We start from the raw sequence: 9,713 nt of genomic DNA on the forward strand, positions 1-9,713 counted from the left end.
CACCACTCTCTGTGTGAAGAAGTTTTTCCTAATCTTGGTCCTAAAAGGCTTCCCCTTTATCCTCAAACTGTGACCCCTCGTTCTGGACTTCCCCAACATCGGGAACAATCTTCCTGCACCTAGCCTGTCCAATCCCTTTAGAATTTTATACGTTTCGATAAGATCTCCCCCTCAATCTTCTAAATTCCGGCGAGTATAAGCCTAGTCGATCCAGTCGTTCATCATATGAAAGTCCTGCCATACCAGGAATCAATCTGGTGAACCTTCTTTGTACACCCACTCCGGCAAGAATGTCTTTCCTCAGATTAAGGCAGTGGTCCCCAATCACCGGGCCGCAAAGCATGCGCTACAGGGCCAGGAGAAAACGATATAATTTAGCGACAGGAGTCATCCGAGCTTGTCCTCATTTACTGTCTCGGTCACTGAGGAGCTTGAAAGCACACGACGTCATTACCCGCGCGTCATGCATGTCAGCGCGGGAAGGAGATCAACTCCTCAAGCTTACAAATGACGGCGGGCTGAAAAGTATGTTTGATATAACATCTCTGCCGGCATTCTAGATCAAAGTCACCGCTAAATATCCTGAGATATCATTAGGGTACCAAAACTGCACACAATACTCCAGGTGTGGTCTCCCTAGGACTTGTACAGCTGCAGTAGTACCTCCCTGCTCCTGTACTCGAATCCTTTTGCTATGAATGCCAGCATACCATTCGCCTTTTTCACCGCCTGCTGTACCTGCATGCCCAGTTTCAATGACTGCTGTATAATGACACCCAGGTCTCGTTGCACCTTCCCTTTTCCTAATCGGCCGCCATTCAGATAATAATTTGTTTTCCTGTTTTTGGCACCAAAGTGGATAACCTCACATTTATCTACATTAAGTTGCATCTGCCATGAATTTGCCCACTCACCCAACCTATCCAAGTCACCCTGCATCCTCCTCACAGCTAATACTGCCGCCCAGCTTCGTGTCATCCGCAAACATGGAGATGCTGCATTGAATTCCCTCATCTAAATCATCAATATATAATGTAAACAACTGGGGTCCCGGCACTGAGCCTTCAGGCACCCCACTAGTCTCTGCCTGCCATTCTGAAAAGATACCGTTTATTCACACATTTTGCTTCCTATCTGCCAACCAATTCTCTATCCATAGCAATACCATACCCCCAATACCGTGTGCTTTAAGGTTGCACACTACTCTCCTGTGTGGGACCTTGTCAAAAGCCTTTTGAAAATCCAAATATACCACATCCACTGGTTCTCCTCCATGCACTCTACTAGTTACATCCTCAAAAAATTCTATGAGATTCGTCAGACATGATTTTCCTTTCACAAATCCATGCTGACTTTGTCCGATGATTTCACCGCTTTCCAAATGAGCTGCTATCACATCTTTGACTCTAGCATTTTCCCTACCACCGAAGTCAGGCGAACCGGTCTATAATTCCCCCGTTCTCTCTCTCTTTCTCTCTCTCACTCTCTCTCTCTCTCTCTCTCTCTCTCTCTCTCTCTCTCTCTCTCTCTCTCTCTCTCTCTCTCTCTCTCTCTCTCTCTCTCTCTCTCTCTCTCTCTCGTTTAAAGCGAGGTTGCATTACCCTCCCTCCAATCCTCAGGAACTAGTCCAGAATCTAAAGAATTTTGAAAAATTATCACTAATGCATTCACTATTTCTTGGGCTACTTCCTTAAGCACTCTGGGATGCAGACCATCTGGCCCTGGGGATTTATCTGCCTTTAATCCCTTCAATTTACCTAACACCACTTCCCTACTAACATGTATTTCCCTCAGTTCTTCCATCTCACTAGTCCCTCCGTCTCCTACTATTTAGGGAAGATTATTTATGTCTTCCTTAGTGAAGACAGAACCAAAGTAGGTATTCAATTGGTCTGCCATTTCCTTGCTCCACGTAATCAATTTATCTGTGTTTCGTCTGCAAGCTTGCCAACCCAGCCTTCCACCCCCACATCCAGGTCGTTAATAAAAATCACGAAACGTAGAGATCCCAGAACGGATCCTTGTGCGACACCTCGAGTCACAACCCTCCAATCCGAATGTATGCCCTCCACCACGACCTTATGCCTTCTGCATGCAAGCCCTTTCTGAATCCACCTGGCCAAACCTCCCTGGATCTCATGCCTTCTGACCTTCTCAATAAGCCTGCCGTGTGGAACCTTGTCAAATGTCTTACTAAAATCCATAGAGATCACATCCACATCGATACCCTCATCTATATGCCCGGTCACCTTCTCAAAAAACTCTATCAGGCTTGTTAGATACCATCTGCTCTTCAAGAAGGCTTAAGGAATTCTTGTCTTTATTAGTCGAGGCATTGAATACAAATGTCAGGGAGTTATGTTGCAACTTTATAAACATCACCAGTTAGTATGAATCAGGCGTTTCGTATGCAGCTCTGGTCACCAGATTATCGGAAGTATGTCAAGGCGCTGGGTACCCACCAGAGAGGTGTAACAGGATGCTGCCTGGATTCGATGGCATGTGTTACAACGAGAGGTCGGACACATGGGTTGCTTCCTATAGAGCGGAGGAGGCTCCGGGGAGATCCGACTGATCTCTGGAATCCGTCAGACTCCTGTCAGCCAAACACAAGCCAAGGAATTTGGACTCTCAGCGACGACGGCTGACAATAGCTGAGATTGAGAGAGGGAGAGGGTGATCGTGATGGAAGGAGACAGCGTGGATCGTGGGTGGAAGCGAGTCCCAGTGGGAGTCACGGCTGAATTCACGCACAAACTGAAAGTTCTCTCTACAGGTCCGCATAAACAAAAGTCGAAAGAAAACATCGGAAATAGAGCGTACCATAAGATCTGCCTACTCTGCCTCGTTACATCCATCCTCGTCGCGATAGTGGCCGGCCTCTCGATCCATGGTGAGTCGAACGAGCTCCGGCAGGAGTCAGACCATAAACAAACAGAGTGGGATGAAATGTTAGCGCATAACCTCACCGTGACACCGACACGCCCCCCACAGTGACACCGACACACCCCACATCATAAGACTGAGTCTCCCCTCACAAGGATACAGTAACACCCTTCACCGTGACACCGGCCGTCCCCACACCGTGAAATTCTCACGGCCCACACCGTAATACTGACACTCCCCCTCACTGTGACACGGACACTTCCCTCACTGTGACACCGCCTCTCTCTTCACCGTGACACTTATACACTGCACATAGAAACACTGACACGCCCTCCACCGTAACACCGACCCTTCACTCACTGTGACACCGACACAACTCTCTCCGTGACACTGTTACACCCCTGTGCGTGAAGCCGATACTCCGCTCACCGTGTCCCAGTGAGGCCCCTCACTGTGAACCACACACCCCTCACTCTGACAGGGACACACCTCACACCGTGCCACTGACACACCCCTTACCATCACCCTCAGTATCACAGACTCGTCAGTCTCTGATTGACTCCGACCGAAACTACCGGAGACTTTGGGAACAACATAAGGAGATGAACAGGAGCCAACGCCAATGTCAACAGCGAGTTCGTGAGTTGAACTCAACCGTTAAATCCAGGACATCTGAGAATTCCTGCCTGGATCTCTCCCAGAGAAACTGTCTGAAGAATATTTCCGTCCTCAACAACAACCTCTCCAAACTCGAAAACAACATTACCGTCCTCAACTCCGATCTCTCAGAGCTGAATCGAACGCAAATCGATCTCCGTCATCAATTCCAGCAGCTCAAAACGAAGTACAGAACCATCTCCGAAAACAAAGCTCAGATTTGCCAATACTTCACCAGCAGAAGAGGTGAGATAACGTCCCCCGCTTCCCCTTGCTCCTCATCCGCGGCGGTGAGAGACGGGGAGGGAGGAGGCGGAGAGCTGTGTGATGGGACGGTGTGCGGGGTGATTCCCTCTGTGTCTGACCCGGAAATCAGTGATGTTACTGTTTCAAAGGATCTACACTGTGTTTTACCTTGGGATTGTGCAATGGGACGGCGTGGAGTAACATGACACTATGTCTGACCCAGGAAGTTTGTGATGGAACGGCGTGGAGGGAGATTCACTCTATGTCTGACCCTGGGAGTGCGGGATCGGACGGTGTGGAGGGAAATTCACACCATGTCCGATGCCCGGAGTGTGTGATGAAACAGTGTAGAGGGAGCTTCACTCTGTGTCTGATACCGGGAGTGTGTGATGGGACGGTGTGGAGGGAACTTCACAAAGTGTCTGATGCCGGGAGTGTGTGATGGGACCGTATGACAGCAGCGTCACCTGCTGTGCTTACTGCGACATTTGGAGGGAGATTCTCTCCCTGCCTGACCCGGAAATCCTTTGATGTTACGGTTTCTAGGAATCTGCACTTTTTTTTTTAACCATGGGATTGTACAATGGCACAGTATGGAGTAAGCATGCCGCTGTAATTGACCACGGGAGTGTGTGATGCGACGGTGTGGAGGCAGCTTCACTCTGTTACTGACACCGGGACTGTGTGAAAAGACGTTGCGGAGGGTACTTCACTGTGTGTCTGATTCCGGGATGTGTGATGTGACGGAGTAGAGGGAGGTTGCCTTTCTCCGAGCCCTGCTGGTGAAATGAGCGTTCTGGCAAATTATTCACTATTTCCTGATTTGCAGGGCAAACGTGTCCCCAGTACTGGCACAGAAATAAAGACCGGTGTTATTTCATATCCACGTGGGGGAAATCTTATGATGAAGCGAGGGAATATTGCTCAGACCTTGATGCAAGACTCCTCGAAATAAATTCAAAGGAGGAAAAGGTATGTGTCACATCGTGAGAAGAGATACCAATAACAATCACATACTCCCGGGTTCTAACATGCAGTAAATCAGTCCACAGCGTACCATCACACACTCCCGTGGAAGACTCGGTGAATGTCCTTCCACACTGTCCCATCACACACACTCGCGGTCAGCCAGAGAGTGAAGCTCTCTCCACATCGTCCCATCACACACTCCCGGGGTCCGACACAGAGTGAAGCTCCCTCCACACCGTCCCATCACACACTCTCGAGGTCAGACACAGAGCGAAGCTCCCTCCACACCGTCCCATCACACACTCCCGAGGTCAGACACAATGTGAAGCTCCCTCCACATCGTCGCATTACACACAGCCGAAGTCCAACACAGAGTTAAGCTCCCACGACACTGTCCCATTACAGACTCCTGGGATCAGACACAGAGTGATGCTCCCTCGACACCGTCAAATCACACATTCCAGGAGTCAGACACAGAGTGAATTTCCCTCCACACCGTCCCATCACACACTCCCGGGATGAGACACTCAGCGAATTTCCCTTCACACCGTCCCATCACACAGTCCCAGGGTCAGTCACAAAGTGGAGCTCTCTCCAAACCGTCCCACAACACACTCCCGAGGTCAGACGTAGAGTGCAACGCCCTCGACACCGTCGCTTCACACACTCCCGGGGGCAGACACAGAGTGAGGCTCCGACCACAATTTCCCATCACACACTCCTGGGGTCAGACAGAGAGTGAAGCTCCTTCCACACTGTCCCATCACATACTCCGGAGATCAGACGTAGAGTGAAATTCCCTGCACACCGTCCCATCATTCATTCCCGGGGTTAGACATAGAATGGGACTTCCTCGACACCGTCCCTTCACACACTCCCGGGGTCAGACACAGAGGGAAGCTCCCTCCACAACGGTCCCATCGCACACTCAAGGGGTCCGAGACTGGGCAATTCCCTCTTTGTACCAACGCTTCACATGCTCTCCTGTTCAGGCATGGAGAGAGGCCAAATGTAACCCTCAGGTTCGAGCATCATGCGTTTGTCTGGGCGGGGTCGAGGCGAGACTGTGCACGGCCCGTCCATGCTGTGAAATATCATTTGTATGGATGCTGCGTGATGAGTTCCCCGGTTACAAATTGCTCGCACAAAGTAACGAGAAGTACACCATATGCAATTTAACCTGTGAGCTTTATATTTCTTCATTTGACTGCAGGGTTAGTGTAGAAAACAAGGAGAAAAAAGGCCCATTGTAACTAATCTGTCTAAAACGCTTGTTGTATCTTACTGCCTTCCCGTCCGTTCGTTCTCTATCGATTTCCCCCGGGGTGTCGTCGACTCCCGACACCATTCCAAGTCCGCTCAGGCCTGCAGTCTACGACTTCCCCGTTGTGGCATTTCCTATCTGTATCTTTTCTTGAAATAAAGCCCGAGGAACCCTCGCTGTCGGACACACAAGAAAGAAACCTCCTCCCATCATGGGACGCCGCACATTCCCAAGGCCCCCGTTATCTCTGGTCATAACCCAAACACACTGCTGCTGCAGAGAAACCATTACATTAGTAGTGGAACATTTCCCAGCGCGTTACATGCACATTAATCGAAGGAATTTAATTTCACAGGATTTTGTTTCCAGCTCTATCGGCTATGCAGACAGATCTTACTGGATTGGAAAATGCAGAGACGGGTGAGGTTTGGACTCTTGCAGGTCGGTGGTGTGCGAGTGACACGAGGATGTGGGGAGAGCGTTTGAAATTGAGATTAGTTTGTTGACTGATACTGGCTTGTCGGGAGAGGCTGGTGCAGTGGGATTAATTTAGGAACTGACTCAGGATTGCATGGGACAGCACTGTAGTGGGATTCGTACGGCGTTGGACCTGGCTCTGTACGGAGAGCGCGGTATCATGGGATTAGTTCAGAGTCTGACAAGGGGCTGTGGGGAGAGCGCAGGTTAGAGGGATGAGCTTGGCCACGTTCTCCGGTTGTCTGCTGGGTCTGCTGGGTCTCTGTTGAAATTGTCTAATCCTCTTTGATAGGAATGTGGCCTCTTATCTTCTCTACGAGATGTCCCAGGGATCGCCCACCTGCAGTAAGTGCGACTCGTACGGATGGATTTACAATTGCAAAAGTAAATATGAATTCATCTGCGAGAAGTCTGCATATTTATACCCGGATATTCCTGAAGAGATCCAGGATCTTTGTCAACAGCCTGACGGGACGACTTCAATCAAGTGACTACACCCAACTTCTCCCCATTCAATCTACCCCACTCTCACTCTCCCATCCCTTCAATCCCCTCCCACCCTCTCTTCCCCTCCCTTCTACCCCATTCTCCTCTTCTTCTCGCATCCACATTCTCCCCAAATACTCTCCCTCTCCCCATCTGGAGCACTCGTCTCACTTCCCGGCCCCGCTCCCCCCATTTATTCCCCCTTTCCACCCTCTTCTCTCTCCGCTCTTCTTATCCCCAACTCATTCCGCTTCTCCTCCTTTCTCTCCCCCTCGGACCCCATTCTCTGCCTCTCCTCTCTCTTTTCCCTCCAACCACTCTGGCCTCAATTCTGTGCGCACTGGCCCTCAGTTCACAACGGCGGTGGGGCGGGTTGGGGAGTGGGGGGGAAGAATATTCACGTTCACCCAAACTGTGCCTCTCCTGGCTTCATACCAACGCTCCAAGTAACAAAGTTCCATCCTTCTTGCCTTCTCTCCATAACTCAGACCCTCGAGTCCCGGTAACATCTTCGTGAATCTCCCTCTGTACTCTTTCCAGCTCAGTGGCATCTTTCCTACAGCAGCGCGACCAGAACTGAACACCGTACTCCTCGCCGACGTTTTGTACAACTACAACGTGACCTCAGTGCGGTGCAAAGATGTAAAATTAACGTAAATAAGGAAAATTAATAAATACTGAAAAATAGGTGAGCACCATGGGAACGTTCGCAAACTGATACTGACAACACCCTGGAGAAATGCAGCAGGTCGGGCAGCATCCGTGGAAAAGATCGGTCGACGTTTCGGGCCCGAAAGTGAAGGGGCAGATGCCCTATAGAGAAGGTGGGGGAGGGTGGGAAGGAGAAGGCTGGTAGGTTCCAGGTGAAAAACCAGTAAGGGGAAAGATAAAGAGTTGAGGGAAGGGAGGCAGGGAGGTGACAGGCCGAAAAGGTGAAGAAAGAATAGGGGAAAACACAATGGGTAGTAGAAGGAGGCGGAACCATGGGGGAGGTGATAGGCAGCTGAGGGAGGGGGCAGAGTGACATAGGCCTAGGGGAAGGGAGGGGGAGGGAATTACCAGAAGTTGGAGAATTGTATGTTCATACCAAGGGGCTGGAAACTACCTAAACTGTATATGAGGTGTTGCACCTCCAACCTGAGTTTAGCCTCATCAGGGCAGTAGAGGAGGCCATGTATGGACATATCTGAATGGGAGTGTGAAGGAGAATTGAAGTGGGAGGCTACTGGGAGATCCTATCTGTTTTGGCGGACGGTCCGGAGGTGCTCGACGAAGCGGTCCCCCAATCTGCGCCGGGTTTCACCGATGTAGAGGATGCCACACTGGAGTACCGGATGCAATAGATGACCCCAACAGACTCACAAGTGAAGGGTTGCCTCACTTGGGAGGACTGTTTGGGGCTCTGAATGGTGGCAAGAGAGGAGGTGTAGGGACGGGTGTAGCACTTGCGCTTACAGAGATAAGTGCCGGGTGGGAGATCCGTGGGGAGGGACATGTGGACCAGGGAGTCGCGGAGGGACCGATCCCTGTGGAAAGCTGAGAGGGTGGAGAGGGTAACATGTGCTTAGTGGTGGGGTCCTGTTGAAGGTGGCGGAAGTTGTGGAGGATAATGTGCTGGATCCGGAGGCTGCTGGGGTCGTAGCTGAGTAGAAGGGCAACTCTGTCCCTTCCGTGGTGGCGGGAGAATGGGATGAGGGCTGAAGTGCGGGAAATGGAGGAGATGTGAGTGAGGGCATCATTGATGACAGCAGAAGGGAAACCACGATCCTTAAACAAAGAGGACATTTGAGATGTCCTAGAAGTGAAAATCTCATCCTCGGAGCAGATGCGGCGAGACGGAGGAACAGGGAACAGGGAATTGCATTTTTCACGTGGCGGGGTGGGAAGAGGTACGATTGAGGTAGTTATGAGAGTCAGTGAAGATATCAGTGGACAGTCTGTCTCCAGAGATGGAGGCCGAGAGATCGAGAAAGGGGAGAGAAGTTTCCGCGATAAACCAAGTGAATTTGCAGGCTGGATGGAAGTTAGAAGTAAAGTCGATGAAATTGACGAGCTCAGCATGGGCGCAGGAAGCAGCACCAATGTAGTCGTCAATGTCCGGAAGGAAAAGTTGGGGAGCAGTACCAGAATAGGTTTGGAGCACAGGATGTTCAACATAACCAACGAAGAGGCAGGCATAGCTGGGGCCCATGCGAGTTCCCATAGCTACACCGTTAGTCTGAAGAAAGTGGGAAGGGCCAAAAGAGAAGTTATTAAGTGTAAGAACCAGTTCTGCCAACCGGAGGAGGGTAGTGGTGTTGGGGAACTGGTGAGGTATATTATCTAGAATGTAGCGGAGGGCTTTGACGCCTTCTTGATGGGGAATGCAGGGGTACAGGGATTGGACATCCATTGGGAAAATGAAGCGGTTGGAACCGGGGAACTGGAAGTTATTGAAGAGGTGGAGGGCGTGGGATGTATCCTGGATGTAGGTGGGGAGGGACTGAACTATGGGTGATAAAATGGAATCCAGGTAGGCAGATACAAGTTCGGTGGGATAGGAGCAGGTAGAAACTATGGGTCTACCGAGACAGCCAGGCTTGTGGATCTTGGGGAGGATGTAAAACCAAGCGGTACGGGGTGTGGGAATTCAAGCAACACACATCAAAGTTGCTGGTGAACGCAGCAGGCCAGGTAGCATCTCCAGGAAGAGATGCAGTCGACGTTTCGGCCGAGACCCTTCGTCAGG

At 50.6% G+C, this 9,713-nt stretch overlaps 1 protein-coding gene across 5 annotated transcripts in view; it reads left to right on the top strand.

Moving 5' to 3' along the window:
- Positions 1 to 7,672, top strand: part of LOC140207244 (uncharacterized) — a 70,066-nt gene extending 62,394 nt beyond the window's left edge. For all 5 annotated transcript variants that reach the window (XM_072275684.1, XM_072275682.1, XM_072275683.1 and 2 more), the window contains 5 exons: positions 2,777 to 2,893; positions 3,418 to 3,789; positions 4,619 to 4,761; positions 6,378 to 6,442; positions 6,792 to 7,672. In XM_072275684.1, the coding sequence (XP_072131785.1) occupies positions 2,777 to 2,893; positions 3,418 to 3,789; positions 4,619 to 4,761; positions 6,378 to 6,442; positions 6,792 to 6,990 (896 nt within the window). In that variant the 3' untranslated portion in view covers positions 6,991 to 7,672. The remainder of the gene's footprint in view (positions 1 to 2,776; positions 2,894 to 3,417; positions 3,790 to 4,618; positions 4,762 to 6,377; positions 6,443 to 6,791) is intronic.
- Positions 7,673 to 9,713: the final 2,041 nt, after the last annotated feature.

This window comes from Mobula birostris, chromosome 13, assembly GCF_030028105.1.
Source record: "Mobula birostris isolate sMobBir1 chromosome 13, sMobBir1.hap1, whole genome shotgun sequence".
Taxonomy (NCBI): Eukaryota; Metazoa; Chordata; class Chondrichthyes; order Myliobatiformes; family Myliobatidae; genus Mobula; species Mobula birostris.